Source organism: Plectropomus leopardus, chromosome 11, assembly GCF_026936395.1.
Source record: "Plectropomus leopardus strain MGB_pleo_1.0 chromosome 11, ASM2693639v1, whole genome shotgun sequence".
Taxonomy (NCBI): Eukaryota; Metazoa; Chordata; class Actinopteri; order Perciformes; family Serranidae; genus Plectropomus; species Plectropomus leopardus.
Genome location: NC_142186.1, coordinates 26,532,509 through 26,550,065, shown reverse-complemented (window position 1 = coordinate 26,550,065; position 17,557 = coordinate 26,532,509). Strand labels below are relative to the sequence as shown.

Below are 17,557 nucleotides of genomic sequence, written 5' to 3'. Positions count from 1 at the left end.
ACCAAACAGAAGAATCTATATACACTTTGAATGGAGTTTTTTTGCCAAAATGTTTACTCTCGATGTTTAAGAGACTAGTTTACCTAAACATTTTGTCGTCTATGGCCATAGATCGCACCATGGAGTTATAGACCAATTTGATAAGACAATGTCGGGGTTTAACCCCTCAATTGATAATGCCATAAAGATGTCTGTAGTAGACTGCCTGTAATGAAATTGTAATTATTACTAAAATCACATGAAGATATGAAGTATATACATACACAATGTACAGTTAATAGTTATACATGGTTTTGAATAAATGTAACTTGATACGTTTGTCTGGAGAAAATCTAGTGTGATTTTGTCACAAAAAATTGTCTTAATATTTATATAATACAGCTAGAAGTGTTGGTGATATCAGGAGAGGGAAGCTGCTCTTATCAGCAATCTATATCGTATTTAATTGCTTCTTTTTAACTATTGGGTTGAAGGAGAGTAACTAAATACACGTCAAGTAGGTGCAGGGCTATCAAAAAACAGCGCTGACAAATAAGTAACACCAACAAATTTAATCCATGCCAAAAAAAGTTTAATAAAGACAATTAGTCCAATTTGGATCTTCAACAGGTCCAAGTTAAAGTAAGAAGTTATTTCTGTAAATGTGTTCAAGATTTGTACTATTTTGCCTCTAATTTAATGCAATTAATTCATTTTAGGTGTAAACTGATGTATGGGATAATGAATTTGATGTGTTTCATAAATTAACATATATGTTGATATATATTTTAAATATAACTTTTCTATTACTTTTTTTCTCTTAATATTCTTTTCTATGTAGTTTTTCCATTTTGTAACAAATGTTTTATCACCCTGGGCAGTTTAGTGCATCAACGCTTGTCACTCTATGGATATGCATTATGCTTAAAAAATGGTATGATTTCCGTTACTCAAACATTTTGACCTGACGAAGATCCAAATTGGATTGAGTCGTCTTTATCAAACTTTTGTGGCGTGGAGTAAATCTGCAGGCATGACCTTTTCTTCATTGTTAAAACTACTAACCAGTGATTGAGTTGGATTTTGTCTCCACTCCTCTCAGTCACAGTCACATAAATAACTAAAACTGTTTCATCATTTCAGTTAATTGTCTCCTCAGACTTTTCCTTCTTTACACCGATGTTTTTCTGTCTCATTCTTGTAAATTAGCTTCTAGAAGTGCATTTTGTAACACATGTTTGCCAATTTGGATGAAGCTTCTTACCGGAGTCCCCTGAGTAAATACATTTTTAGGTTCTGTGGCCCCAGAGGAAGAGGAACCCTTGACGCAGATATTGCATATGCAGGCAGCTCTAAACAAACCACCAAACCTAAAAGATGTTCTCCTTGAAAGTGGAGGTAAGTACAATGAAGTTATTGTATGGATTTACTTCCATCCACTGTATCACCATCCAGGGAACAGATGATTTAGATCCAGTATTTACATGTACATAGTATCATAAATTAGTCAGCAGTAGTTTGGTATCACCAATTGTCACAGAACATTGCAGATTCGATCAAAAGCTCCAGGACAGCTACTAAATGGACTTTCAGGTGAGATTGTTTTGTAAGCTGCTATTTTCAAGCTCAATTTTAGATGTTCAAGTGTTCAGAAAATTGAAGATCTACATCTATCTACATCTACATCTATCATCGATCTACTGATGAAGACAATCTGGTAAAATAAAAAACACTAGCACAGATACTAAATGCACATGGTGGTGAGTTAATTTGTCAGTTTGTAATGTCAGATTGACCAGTTGGGTGAATTTTAAAGGTTTGCAATTCATGTGGGTCTCTACATGTCTGACTTTCTCTGTAAACCTTTATTTTTCATGACTTTACAATGACTCATGTCAGTCTGAAATAAATATTTTTACATTGAAAACAACAACAAAATCCAATCCAGAAAAAAATTGATTTATATCAAAAATATATTTTTTGTGGTTCTCAGGAGAGGTGTGTAGTTATTTGTAAACATTTTGACATTTGACAGTATTTCTAACAAAATGTTAAAAGTTTACAGTTATTTAGAAATATTCACTTCTCAAACTCCAAGTAGATAAAATAAGATAATCCTTTATTAGTCCCACATCGGGGAAATTTGCATTGTTACAGCAGCAAAGGGACATCAAAGCAGGAATGTACAAGATAAAGCAAAAGAACAATATAAAAAGTAAAAAAAACCAGTTTTAAAATATTTACACCAATTGCACATGGAAATAATAAGATTGCACATTATTGCAAATGTTTAAGTCCACTTTTGTGTGTGTATGTGGTTTACTGGGTAGTAGTGCTGGTTGTACAGCCTGACAGCAGCAGAAAGGAAGGACCTGCAGAATTTAATTGAATCTAATTGAATAGATATGACATGATATAACATGACATGACATGACATGACATGACATGACATGACATGTTTTTGAAGAAAGACAAACATAAATAAATAAAAACTAACATATCACTGTTTTAAACCATTGTACTTGTAGCCTGACTCGCATTTATACATTCGTGTCAAACTTCAATTTTCGCATTACCAAACGCACTATAAGGGGTTTTATTTTGAAAAACAACTGACCGGTAGTAGGCTCCTCGAAAGCCAGACACCGCTTCCGGTGTCGCCACCTTCTTTGTCTCCGGCCCAACATTTCGACACCAGGGCTTGTCTATTTTACCCTGTAGTTTTGAGGATATATTTACACATATATCCCCAGTTTTCTGATATTGAATGACAGTCGACTCTGAAATATTTATGCCTAAAAGTAAAGCGCCAAAAATGGATGACCTGGACTACAGTAAGTGGGTTTGCTAATTAGCTACATTTGCATTGGCTACCGCTAGCTAACTGTGGCTAGCTGTAGCTGGTGGCTCAGTTTATTTGCTCAGGTGTGACACAGTGATCATTCAGTTAAACATCTTAATGAAAATCATTGACCATGTACACTTTGCTGTCGTTTCCAGAAAACCCTGGGTTTAAACGTTGGACACATTGTGGTTAAAATAAGCCACAAAGCTGCATTAGCTTAGCCGGACGCTCACTAAATATTGATTGTTTCACTGAGTGCTGGAAGCTAACGTTTCAGCTAACGTCGCTGGGCATTTAACACACCAGCCTCCACTTTACACAAGGGCATGTTAAAACTGTGCATTGCTTATACTGTTGAAACCATCGACCTCCTGTTATCAGCTCCCTGGCTGCTGTAAATCAAACCGTGCAGTGGATCCAGACTGTGGGCGTGGTTGGTGGTGTTTTAAAGCAGCTGTTTGTTTTGCAGAATAAACACAATGGTCTGGAGCGCTTTGCGTGCTGCCAATTACTGCTGTTTACAAGCTGCTACCTTGAGCTGTCGATCTGGGTGTTTTTAACAAAAGAAATCATCTCGATTTTTTGTGCATAAGTAGGCCACTTTAGCAAAATGTGACTACAGCATGGAGCGCTCAGACACTACACACAGCTAGCGTCTAGTTTATAAGGTACACCGCGTTAAATCAAGTCACATTTATTAGCGGTCGACAGATTATCAGCCTCATTGGGGGCTGTTATTTGGCATTTTGCTGATTATCTGTATCTGCATTTTATTTGAATGATCGCTAAATAAAATTGATTAATTAAAAAGTGCACGGGCAGTGTCAGCATGGGAGGAACTTTTACTTTGTAAAACCTCGGGGAGCTATTTTTTTTATCCATTTTTTAATTTAAATTTTCACTTGACTTTATTATAAGAAGTTGCTGGGAACTTTTTGTACCTGTTAAAAGTTTCAGTTTTGATTTAACATTTAACAAAGGCATATAAAAAAAGTTTTGTGTTGAAGTTTGTTATATTACAAATTGTAAATACTAACAATTATTTCGTAGTTAATGTAAATGCACATCAGGTCCAAATATTGTTTATTGGTCTCATCAGCAACTGTTAATCAGTTATCGATATCGGCCCTGAAAAAAACAATATCGGTCGACCCCTAATTTAAATGATGATTTTTTTGAAGACTTAAGTTGTTCTGTTTATTTGTATAGCTTTATGGTTTTTAATATCTAGGTTTTCTTCACTGACAAAAATTGTCAAATTATCAGACACTGTTGGCTATACTACAATATTCAGCAGCACCTCAAACTGATAACTGCGTTTTATAACATTTACTATGGTAGGATTTAGTGCAGGGCTGCCATATTAGACTGCTTAAATTGTATCTAGGTGTAAACTGGCACCAGGTTGTAAAAGTCTATATGTGCTGTCAAAATACATTTACAAGCCAGCTTTTTTTCTCTTTATTTTAGAAATATAATGTGACATGCTGACCAAACTGGGAGAGCCACATTTTGGCAGATGTCTTTAAAAAACTGCATAACTCAACTTTAACACTCCCCTGAGAACCTCATAAAACAAATATGTTTTTACAATAGCTGAAATTCCTGAGAAGATGCCTGATTATTATGATGCTGATACAAAACCCAGCTCTCTATTTAAATGCCATTTTAGTAACATCCCTTAAAACTATGTTGTTAGATTCACTATTGTCAAGGGTTTGATGCCATGAAAACAAGAACACTTGTACTTGTTCCCTCAGCCAACATCAGCTAAATAAGGGTTTTTTTTTTGTTTTTTTTTACCTGTATGCCACTTTTTTTACCTTAGTGTTGTGATACTAGAATTTATAACTTTGGTACAATAAAGCCTTAAAAAATACTGATATTTATGCCATTTTCTATACTACAGGGAAACACTGAAAATGGGGGAATTCGATTTAAGTGTTATAAAATTAGATATTACAAAGCTATAACGTTTGAAAAGACAACCATTCTTGATTAGTAGCAGAGATTAGCAGAATGACTGCAGTAAACATTAACAAAAAGATGAGAGCAAGAAAGCACAGCTGGTGCCGGTGTTTTGATACCACGCAATATGAGTACTAAAACTGTTTCAAATATTCAGAATATTTACTGATAAATCAATATTTTTGACAACAGTATTGGAACTAGCCTGGTGCTTCGTCTATTATTTAAAATGTAATTTAGTGACTGATGAATCATCATTAAGTCTAAATATCACAGCTCTCACTGTGAACACTTGTTGTTAACAGCTGTAAGGTGTTGAAATGAACCGTTGACACTGCAGTGAGCTCCACAAATGAAAATTCACTCACCTTTTATTTTATAGATTTTATTTTGCTGGTGGCTGAAATCTCATCATGACAACCCAGCAAATACAACTTTAAGTAATTACTCGGCTTCATATCACAAGTGATAAACCAGAAAATATTTCATTTATGGTTTTATTTAACAGAGCTTTAACTAATTTGGGTATTTTGCCAGTAGGGAGTCAGATTAGGCTTTGAGAACCAGATTATAAATGCTTTTTTTTTAATTTTACAAATGTATTTGTGGTAAAAAATGCTTTAAAAATGAAACTGGCTGTTTGACTCCAAACTTAACGGTAGCATTGTACACATGAAGTGCTTGTCTGCTCTGTTGTCTGCTCTATTACTGGAGTGTATCACAACTCAGCGGGTGGGCAGTCTTAAAGCTCTCATACATTATACTGCAGTGGCAGATCAGATTTTCAGATTGCACAAACTGGGTGCAATAATAAGATAAGGAACCAGGGAAGGGCAGAGGTAGGACAAAAAAAATGGGACAGATTCAGGAAATGTGAAAAAGTGTGCTGTATTAATACGCAATTTTAATTGGTAGTAAATCACTTTTTTGTGTAGAATTGTTAGTGAAAATCAGAAAGTCAATTTAAGTGACCAGTCTCGTTTTTTCCATGCATCACCCTGCAGATTACAATTCAATATTACAATTCACTATTTTCTCAATAGTTTAGTTTCAGCATCAGTTCACGCTAGCCAAAATAAAAAATGTAGTCGTCATTAGTTGTGTAACTTTGCTTTGAAACTAAGAGCCTTTTGTCTATAAAAGATCAAACAAAACACTCGAGTGTACCCCTCCTCCTCGACACCTCTCCATTGTAAGATATTGATAGCATGAATTGGTCATAGCCATTTTTAGTTACAGTGACATTCTCAAAATAGTTGTCCTTGATGGCTTATTATGTTACCAATAAAGACAGTCTGCTTTAGGTTTTTAGGGCACAGTTACCATTTATTGTATGTGCAGCAGCAGCATTAACAGAGTTATTCTTCATTCTTCTTCTTTTCCCTTACAGTCCCAGTAGACCTGAGCCCAGAGGAGCGCTCTGAGCTGGAGGACATCCGCAGGAGGAAGGGCGTCCTGCTGCAGGAGATCCAGAGGCTCAGAGAGGAATTAAGGGAGGCAATTTTGGAGGTGGAGGGACTGGAGACCAGCACAGAGGGCAGGTGAGAAGAAAATGCAGAGTAACATTGTTGTAGTATTCCCTTAACAACGTCAGATTCTCCATTTTTGCACGGCAAAGATGACAAGAGTTGTCTTTCTTGATAACAACACCAATTTTAAACAATTCGTAAGTGATGTTATTTTAGCTTTTGAAAGTCAAATACATTGAATGATGACATGCAATTTTTAACTGCGTGAAGCACAGCGATTTATTAATGTTAAATGTATAATTTTTGTTAAAACCGCTGAAGTGTCGTGATAATATGCTCTCATGGTCCATAGTCATTTGGAATTTGTAAGTCTGAACCTTTAGAGCTATTGATAAGGAGATGTGATTTGAAAGCCACAAAATCTTTCTAATGTTTTACATTTTTGCTCTCTGCAGTAAAACTCTGCAGAAAAGCAGGCATGTGGCCATGGGAAGGAAGAAATTCAACATGGACCCCAAAAAGGTAAAAAAAAAACTGCCAACACCCGCAAGAATCTGGCTCTTTAATGCAATGGGAATGGATTTGATTGCTATTCTGCACCAAGTTTGAAAAAGAGGCTGAATAAGAGAGAAGAAGAAAGAGAAGAAACTACTGAAAAGTTTATCCTGTTGCTTTCGAATGTTTGCCCTCCTGCCTGTCCGTGATGTCGCATGGACACACCAACAAATCAGCCCACACACACACACATTCGCCAACTGACAAAGGCAGACTGGCCGCAGTGTTTACTGGCAGTGGGAATAAACCCTATCGCCTGTATTTAGTGGGTTTACCCATGTTTGAGAAACCTGCGTGCACATGCTAATTTTGGTGGGAAAGGAGAACGTTTAGGCTGTGTGGTGACAGGCTCCTCCCTCTCTGCAGGGCATCGTGTTTCTGGTGGAGAACGAGCTGCTCAGACACACTTCAGAGGACATCGCTCAGTTCCTCTACAAAGGAGAGGGCCTCAACAAGACCGCTATAGGAGATTACCTTGGAGAAAGGTGCTCGGTCCTCAAATGTCCTTTTTCTGCTTTTTTTGTCTGTTTGCCGTTTGTGACTGTGATCTCTCTGTTGCTGTTCTGCAGGGACGACTTCAACATCAAAGTGCTTCAGGCTTTCGTTGACCTCCACGAGTTCACTGATCTCAACCTCGTCCAGGCCCTCAGGTGAACTGTTTGTTTGTTTTTATACATTTTGATTTGAATTAGGAAGAAAATCTCTTGAACATTGTCGTCATATTCTCAGGTAGCCAAAGTTTCTCCACAGTGGAAAGTCCCACTCTGTATGCTACTTCAGGTTACGGAGGGGAAAATTGTGCAAGAGAGCATTAGTGACAGTGTAACTCTGCTTTGATTGCCAAGTTTGTTCCCTCCGACTTGACCTGAACACCGACCTGTTCTCTGCAGACAGTTCCTGTGGAGTTTCCGTCTGCCTGGTGAAGCCCAGAAGATCGACAGAATGATGGAGGCCTTTGCTCAGAGATACTGCCACTGCAACCCCGGCGTCTTCCAGAGCACTGGTAAACACAAACACGTCACACTGCAGTTCACGTAGGGCGATCTGGTACCATCCTAACGTTGGATGTTTGGACGTCTGTGTGTGACGTGGAGCTGTTCTTATAAATCTCGTTTTATTATTTTATGATGGATAACAGGAAGAGGCACTTCCCAGAAGGTGCACAAGCACACAAACAATAAGTCTCTTACCAGAAATGAATGCCAGAGGAGTCTGCCAATTTCTAAACACTGCTTCTCAGTCAAACTATTCAGGGTCCCAGTGGATCCCCCCCATTTCCCCCCAATTTTGGTTACAGTGAAATCAGTCTTAAATTTCAATTGAATGCATTGAAAAAAATATTAAAAAGTATTAAATTCCTCTTGCTGTAAGCTGAAGAAACACTGCTGTTTTGCATTTGTTTTTTCCTTAAATTGTTTTAGATGAGGTTCAGTGATGCCATACCCTTTGTTTTCAGAGAGTGATGGTGGTGAAAAGAAATATTTTTTTTTATTTGGGTCAAAACCAGCTGTTGGTTTTTTTTCTAATATTAAAGCTACATTGATAACTTTTATAAAAAACATATTTTGCCATATTTGCTGAATCTGTCACTACATATACACTAAATGAAACAAATAAACTGTGAAAAAAATCATATTCCTCTGCCTACTCTGTTGCTTTATTGCACATGTAATGTCCTTATCAAATGTGAACGAAAACAACCAATCAGAGCCGGGGAGTCTCTAATGTAGCTATCAGTCACGTCAATAGAGACTCGTAAACTAAAGTTAAACTAGGCAGCGGTGGTCAAAATGAACTTTCTGTAATTACATGGCTTATTTCTGTCCTCAGGTGTTTTCAGAAACATATTCTAGTGCTCTCTTTAGCTGTGGTGATGGCGTGTCTTGAGTCAAATTACATTTTAAAGCATCAAGTCCCGCTTATTTTCCATCACACAGCTGGGCAGGTAAAAGCGGGTTACCTCTTGGAGGTGAGCTGTTAGCAGAGGTCTAGTGAGACTCTGTGTGCCAAAAGTACCAAAAGAAAACCCCTATTGATTGACAGCTGCGTTAGAGACTCCTCGGCTCTGTTTGGTTGTTTTTGTTCTCAGGCTGTAATGCCATTGGAAACAAAACTAAGAGGCAGAGAAACATGTGTTTGTTCTTTTTTTAACAAATGATCTGTCACATGCACTACTGTCTGACAGTCTCAGCAAATATGACAAAAAGATATTTAACATACGTTAACGTGCGTTTTTGTGTAGAACAAAACTCAATAAACCTGCTTTGTCTCGCATGTCCCTCCTGTCCGCAGACACATGTTACGTGCTGTCATTTGCCATCATAATGCTGAACACAAGCCTCCATAACCCAAATGTGAGGGACAAACCTGGAGTGGACCGTTTCATCTCGATGAATCGAGGCATCAACGAGGGGGGAGACCTTCCCGAGGACCTGCTCAGAGTACGAATAACCATTTTGTTTTTCTTTGGAGACGGCTATGAGACAATTAAACTGAACCCAGTAAAGAGATTTTTAATAAGCTTATTTTACTATCTTGTGTGTTATTCCAGAATCTCTATGAAAGCATTAAAAATGAGCCGTTCAAGATCCCAGAGGACGACGGCAACGACCTGACACACACCTTCTTCAACCCGGACAGAGAGGGCTGGCTTCTTAAACTCGGTGAGATGATGCCCGTGAGGCTTTAGGAAGACTTCTACCCTACGTTTTGGCTTTAACACTGATCTGTTACACTTAATCAAATCCAGTGTGGAGTGTGTTCTGTATGCTGGAGTGCTTTGTTCTCTGTTAAGGCTTTGTGCTATGACAAACCTGCCCTCCTGTCTCTGAGGTTTGCTGGCTCTTTGCCTCCACTTGAATTATCAGCTCACAGTGTTGCGGCACTCGAACATTGCCATAGCGTGACGGTGAACCAGAGACTCACTTTCTTGCCTCACAACAGCCTAAAAATCTGTTTGTTTTCTTTTGCATGGCGGGGCCTGTGATCTCTGTGTCACTAATATAATCTCTTTCTCTTCCTCCTCCCTGTCTGTCTCTCTTTTTGTCTGTTTGTCCTCTGTCTCTCTCTAAATCCTCCGGTCCCTTCTGTCTCTGCTTCTTCCCTGCGATTTCCAACCTCTACTGCTGATGCTTGTTTTCTCAGGAGGTATGTACAGACAGTTGTTGTAGTTAAAAAAATAGCCACGTAGTTACCTGTAAGAAAGTAGAAATTTTAGAATAGTTGTACAACTTTGACCCCTAAGGAAGTCCTTTTCTCCTCCTGTCATCGTCATGTCCGTGTTCTTGTGTTTCAGGGGGACGAGTGAAAACTTGGAAAAGGCGATGGTTCATTCTCACAGACAACTGCCTTTATTACTTTGAATACACCACAGTAAGTCTTTGTGTCCACATGCAGTATTTAAGTGAATTTGACAGATTTTAGATTCATCTGGTAAATTACTCAGATAGCTCCGGGTCAGTTGTACGAGGTATTTATCCACTCAGTTTATTAACTACAGTAGATGGCAGTCGGCACACTCCAAGTTTGGAGTACAAGCCACCAGACTCCATTGACAAAAACACTCATTTTACCTTGTAGAACATGGGAGCTGCTGGTCAACCGTTACATGAAATGGTGAGTTTGTTTGTGTTATTGTGTGACTTTGTATTAAAGAGTTTGTTCAGATTCACCAAAGTCACACAATAACACAAACAAACTCCCCATAAGAGGTAACGGTTGACCAGCAGCTCCCATGTTCTGCAAAGTAAAATTACTGTTTTTGTGGTTGTGCCGACTGACATCTACTGTATGTAATACACTGACTGTGGACAAGTTCCTCATACAACTCCACTACAAAAATCCAAGCTATCGCTTTAAACTTTCTGAGCTGGATGTTGGTGTCGCAGTTGTGTTTGCTTTTCTGAGAAAAAAACAACAGAATTAGTGGCATTGTTGTTGTTGTGTTTGAAGTTTGGTGACTGAAGTCGAGGATTAGACGCATAACTATTAAACCCCAGAAGGGAAACTGGTTTGGTTGCCCACGCTCAACAAAAACAAAAGAGACACAAGTCAGACTGGTCATAATAGGCGACACATCAAAGGCACGCTACCGTAACAACACTAACACAAACGCTTCTTCCAGGAGGACTCTCAGTGAAGTTTAGGATCCAACCAAGTTACATAGTGACACAATAAATTCAGAACTGATCACTTTCTGAAATGCTGCTCAGAAGTGATGCACCTAAGAACTTAATAACAGATTGATTTCAGCTGTAACCTGGATTTTCATTTTTGTGGTAAATGATTTGCTCGCTTTGTGGAAAAAAAGTTCGCAATGAAAATAATTATTATTTTCCTCTAACTTGGTGATTTTTAGCAAAAGAAGTCATGGTGAGATTGGTTAAATTTCTGCTAATTCTTGCACTCTGATTCCTTTTGGGACTCATTTAACCAATAAAACCTGAAATAAAACCCTTTGAATGTTGCAGTAACTCTTTTGGCTCTTATGTGCTGTGATTGCGTTTTTCACTAACAGGATAAGGAACCGCGAGGTATCATTCCCTTGGAAAACCTCAGTATCCGTGAGGTAGAAGACCCAAGAAAACCTGTAAGTTTGCATTTTTGCTGATCCTTATAAGGCATACGTAATTATCTTTTGTATAAATTTCACAATTTACTGTATATTGTGATTGTTTATCCAGAACTGCTTTGAGCTGTACATTCCCAACAACCGTGGTCAGCTGATCAAGGCGTGCAAGACGGAGGCCGATGGGAGAGTAGTGGAAGGAAACCACATGGTGTACCGTATCTCTGCCCCGACACCTGAGGAGAAGGACGAATGGATCCACAGCATCAAGTACGAAAATGGAAATGTCAGATAATGTCACACGAGAAATACGGGTAGTGTTAGACCAGTGAGAAACGTTAGCCAAACACAAGAGAGCCTCTTGTTTAAGGGCCTAATTTCAAAATACTAACAGCTGTCTGGATGGTATGTAACATAAAAAACTAAATGCCTATGATGGCATCGTCCAAAAAATGACCCAAAAAGCAAGGCTATAGTATGGTAAAAATGTCAAAAAACAACACGTCTCAAAAACAGCTTTAAACACCTGAAAACAGCATAAAATAGCGTGCTGAGAAACGCCATGGCATTAAAATCTGCAAAAACAGCCAATAACACCATAAAATAGCATGTTGAAAAAATGACCCAAAAAGCAAGGCTATAGGTTGGTAAAAATGTCAAAAAATGACATGTCCCCAAAAAAAGATTTAAACACCTAAAAACAGCATAGAATAGTGCGCTGAGAAACGCCATAGCATTAAAACGTGCAAAAACGGCCCAAAACACCAAAATATAGCACGTCAAAAAAATGACCCAAAAAGCAAGGCAAGGTGGTAAAAATGTCAATGAACGACACGTCTCAAAAACAGCTTTAAACACCTGAAAAAAAGCATAAAAGAGCATGCTGAGAAACGCCATGGCATTAAAATCTGCAAAAACAGTCAATAACAGCATAAAATAGCATGTTGAAAAAATGAATTTTTAGTAGACACATGGAACAATGAACCAGGTGAGTAACAAAGGTGCGATAAAGTTCGGTAAGCTGCAGCGGGGAGAGACGTTTTTCTGATGACGTCGAGTTAGGGTCTGTTGAACGGAGACTTGTGATTGGTGCAGACGGTGGATGGACTCTGGGTTCTGTCTGTTCGTGTGATGTCCACGCACATGTCGTACTGTGCAGGTCTGAACAGTATGTCTGTCTTCTAATTGTTCATTTTTACAATCCCCCCCTTAACAGCGCTTTTCTGTCACCGTTTCAGATCTGCTGTCAGTGTTGACCCCTTCTACGAAATGCTCGCTGCCAGGAAGAAACGTATATCACTGAAGAAGAAGGAGGAGCAACCGTAGAGTATTCCCTTCACACTTCCCTGTCTTCCTTCCCGTCCTTCCTTCCAGCACCGGACACATGTTTTCATCTTTGCTCCTCACCACCTGTTCACAAGTTTTGTTACCCCTCTCTCCCCCTTCCCCATACGCACCCTCGCTGTTGGATATGAGGGCTCCTCGCTATCCTGTCGAGTCTTTGAAGCCACATTCAGAGTGAAGAGCTCTCACACTGCGGCTGCCTCTTGTTATCTTGGTTCTTAAATTACTGCTGTTGCACACGATCTGACACACTACAGCCAGAGCACACACCTGTCCGTCTCTTCACCGCACTCCTCTCTCGTTCACTGTGTGAGTGAACTGTGAAACGTGTCTAAGACCATATTCACGCTGTTGTTGGTGATTTCATTAACATATTTTTTCATGGTTTGGCCTTTTATCCACACTTTTAGGCAACTTCCTAAAACTGCTCACTGAATAAGAACGAATTTGCACACGCAGGGGAAATGGAGGATTTAAAAATACTATGACTGTCGTCATCTCATTCTTCTGAATTCTGAATCCTTCTATGTCCTTTCTACTTTTCACAGTTACTCTGTAAACCACAAACTAAACTTTTAAAAAACTCAGACAGCTGCTTTGCAGGAATGTTTAAGGCTGCTGACGAAAGAAACGTATGCATGCATAAAGGGCGGCTCCATATTTTTTTGTTTTCTGAGGTCCTAAAATCTCTCTATAGCTTCCCCGTAATGTTCCCTATGTATTCAATTCCTAACTTTCAAATTTTGTTTTGGCGTGAAAATGTTATTTTCCCAAGCTCTTCTGAATTCATTTTCCCATGTGACCTGATGTATGTTTCTGCACTAGCTCGCCTAATGTGCCTCTGTGATTGAGCCAAGTCTTCTTTAAGTATTGTGCGTTATTGATCTTCCAAATTCGTTTTATTCCCCTAACCTCATAACCTACAAAGAAGTTAAGCAGCATTCAGCTGTGTAGTTCAGATCTGAAAGAACCACAATAAAACAAAAACTAACTGATCGAGGCAGCAGTGGACCAGCAGCTTCTATAATCAGTGAGGTAAACTCACCGTTTCTGTCAAATGAGTCTGGTGGCTTTGAAGAGAGCGATATAAGAGCTTCAGTTCCCTGTCAGAAAGGGCTTTCTGACAGCAAGGGAAAGCAAAAAATATTACACAGACTATTGATGATTATGTCATGTAACCACACTTCAAAAAATCCAAAGTAACCCCTGTTTTCATCATCTAACCTGAAAGGGCGTTCCCATTTGAAAAACCCAGAAAAGAACACAGATGGATCTGCCCTTTTATCCCAGTGTGAGCAGCCAGCATCAGGCCTGTCTATCCGACCCTGATTCTGAGGCGTCATTCATCCTGAGTCTCAGCCGAGTCGGGCGAGGTCATTTTAGCTACCTGAGATACTTCAATATATGTACGGCAGACTTTTAGACTACTATCTGAATACTTTTCCTCACCCTTTTAGTTGCCCCTCACAGGAATTATTTTATTCATAAGGGGTTATCCAATAACATCAAAGACTTAAGTTAATTGACATGAAACTGTTGTCACCGTTAATATGTGAAATACGGAACAACAGGATTACTGTGCATTACCAACTCTTAATATATATGGGAATAAATCAAGATGGTTCACTTAGTTACTTGCAGCTGCATCAGGTCCGGGAAAACAAATTCTTTTTACCACTTGTTGATCGGGGAAGTGATTTGCTATATTTCTAAGCCCAAATTGACATTGTTTTTGCCTCGTTCTGTCCTCACTGTTGAGCCCTGCCTTTTGACGTCCATCTGCATTAGTGTGAATATGGTCTTTTTCAGGGTAGCAAGAAGCCTCGGTTCTCATGAAGTCGTTTTTCACGTATTGAAGCCGCCTAAGTGAGAAATTGCCTTTCTTGATTGTGCTTACCCCGGAGAAAATGTGAATTATTCAAATAATGAGACTTATCTTCAGTTAGTGTTGGTCAGAGAGGAATCAGATGAAGTCAAAGCAGCAAACGGTTTCAGAATACTTCAGATTATGTGCCGATTGCTTCCAATAATACTCTTAATGGGTTCAACATACATTACTACTGTCTACACTTAGGTAACCATAATGTGAAGAAAACATCACTATTCATTGCTGTTCACCAAGTTACTGCTGATCTTTAGATATGATCGTTCTCGACGCAGAAAGGTTGCTTTACTTGCAGAATTAACAGAGACACACATGAGCAGTTTCTCTTCTTCCAGACTGCTGCTTGTTTCAGCTCACTGAGACAACATACATGTTCTTTAGCATGTTTCTCTACATGTTTGAGCAATAGCAGAGCAACCCGTAGTTCCAGTCTGTAGGCTCGTTTACAGATCCTTTATAACACTAAACTGAGCAACGATCATCACATCCTCTCAGATAGCATGCCACAAGTAATTTTCCTTCTTGCTCAACACTACAACGTCTCTCTCACAAGTAATAACTCCGTCAGACATGTAACTGTTAGAGCCCGGTCTGTCCGCCACAGTGAGTATCAAGAAATCACAAAGGCAGCTCATTACAATGTATACTTTTTTGTAAATAGTTGTTAGCATATTTGTTTACGATACACATAGATTTAATTTATTCTTTTGTTAAGATCTGATTTTTGTACGAGCTACTGTAGGACTGCATGTTGATAAACTGAGGCGTCCGTCGTAGGTACCGATGCATCGCTGATCATGCTAGTGCACTGATTTGAAAACTGTTAGTGTTCCCTGTTGACACGGAAAAATTTAACACAGAAGTTGATTTATGCTTAGAGTAAAACGTCTGAATTGTTTTTTGGAAAATAAGATATTTAGAAGTTAGTAGTCTGATTTATCTTATGACCACTCTGCTGGTTTTTGGAGTAAATCAGACTCGGTAAAGCACAAGCAGTAATGAGACTTTATGAAACTAATGTCCAGTTTTCATTGGCTGCCCACTTAAAGTGTGAGGAGACAAGGAACACTAACAAAGCTTTGATTCATTATATAATAGTAAAGTTATTCAGATGTAATGAATCAGTAACAAGTTTAGCTTTGTGTCCAGTGATAGATTTGCTTGACATCCAGTTCATAAACTGATTAATTGTAGTTTATTGGATTGGCATTTTTTAGATGGTAGTAAAAAAAAAAAATGTCTACTGCACTTTATCCATTTTAGCATTTTGGAGAAAATGCTGTTACTTTGACTGACTCCAATACTCTGTAGCACCCTCCACTGGTGATCTCACACACTGCAATATGCTGAAGGAAGAGCCATGAACTGTGTAGAAACACTTTATAACGCCACCTCCTGGTCAGTGCAGGCTATAGCAGTTTCTGACCAGCATGCACTGTAATTGTTCACCTGATTATGTTTGAAGCTGAATTGGATTCGATCTTCTATAGACCGTGTTTTAAAGACACAGCAAGTGATTGGTCTTATAAATACACATCTAGGTTTGCCTTTTAGTCTTCTACTTCATCAAACTGACATCTTTATACCGTCATCTTAGTGCTTCTACACAACACATGGACTGTCTGCAGGCCTTCACTGTCTGGGTATTCTTGAAGTGCAAAGTTGCCAAAAAAAAAAATGTTGGAGGAACAAATGTTTCCACTAAAACAAAAGAACAAACACTGAAGCGATCAGACTGTAACTGGGCCTCTGTTTCTAATTCCACCTCTTTACGAAAATGTTTATTTTTTATTTATTTATTTTTTATTTACTGTGAGGTGAAGATGGATAGATCATCTGTAAATGTAGCAAAAGGAAAACCACGATACATTGGTGCCAGTAAACTACTGTGTAACAATAAAAGGTAAACTGAGGTGATTTATTGTGATTTATTATATTATTTTTGTTACTTCTTGGGTTTTTTTCCTTGTACTTTTGCAGCCAAGTTAAGTCAATTTTATTTATGTGGCCCAATATTACAAATTGCAAATCTATTGAGATGATTGCTAAATTTAAAAGTGTGTTATTCAAAGTCTGACCTGTTGGTGGCACTGTACTACAAGTACAAGTACTGCATTTATCCTCCTGTTCCATGGATATTTGTGCCGAATTTTATGGCAGTCCATTTTCATTTCCAATGAAACATTTCAACATCCACCATCTCCGAGTTAAAATTTTAACTAATCCAATTGTTTGGTATCAGATTGGTAATATATAGAAAGTCAAAACTGCCATAATTTCCATAGAAACCAGCATGGCCAAAACTGATATTTACTTTAACCGGCTAAAACCCAATATTTAAACATTAAAAATAGTTGTTTTAAAATTCCAAAAAGTTTTTTTTTTATCACACTGAAAATAAGTTGTAATTATTTTTTAAATTATATTATAATTTTAATGTGCTAAATGTTCACATTGTAAAACATTCAAAATCAACATATTAATGTGCAAAAAATCAGAATTTTAACATTCTAAAATCTGACTGTGTAACATGTTAATTCTTACCTTATGCCTCATACCCGATGGGCTGTTTCATTCTTTTGTAAAAGGGGTGTTAGAAAGAACAGTTAAGGCGCACTGATTTCTGTTTATTGCTGTTTCCAGCCGATTAGTTCATGAATAAACAACTTTGTGTTCAGCTCAGCTTCTGACTGAACCCAAAACTCACCCTGAACTCCAGGTCTTCTGTCACTTCTCCGTTCTCTCATGTTTCCTTTCATGTCTTTATGGAGCAGATTCATAAAGCCCCGGGCTAAAGCTAAACTTTGCTCAAGTTATACCAGGTAAGTGCTGCATAATTAGTGTCTTTGTAGTTGCATTAATGTTATTTTACACACTTCAGTAATTCATTAAGACTTGTGTATTGGCTGCAATGTTAATATATGTGTGTTTGACTGGGATTTTGT

The 17,557-nt window shown here is 38.3% G+C and overlaps 1 protein-coding gene across 1 annotated transcript; it reads left to right on the top strand.

Annotated features, from left to right (window-relative positions):
• The first annotated feature begins 2,607 nt into the window (after positions 1 to 2,607).
• On the top strand, positions 2,608 to 16,525 carry cyth2 (cytohesin 2). The gene is made up of 12 exons (XM_042489688.2): positions 2,608 to 2,813; positions 6,183 to 6,333; positions 6,717 to 6,783; positions 7,183 to 7,301; positions 7,386 to 7,466; positions 7,707 to 7,819; positions 9,109 to 9,257; positions 9,368 to 9,479; positions 10,112 to 10,188; positions 11,333 to 11,404; positions 11,499 to 11,653; positions 12,622 to 16,525. Exons 1-12 carry the CDS (start codon positions 2,747 to 2,749, stop codon positions 12,707 to 12,709), a joined length of 1,251 nt encoding a protein of 416 aa, XP_042345622.1. The 5' UTR covers positions 2,608 to 2,746; the 3' UTR covers positions 12,710 to 16,525.
• The last annotated feature ends 1,032 nt before the right edge of the window (positions 16,526 to 17,557 follow it).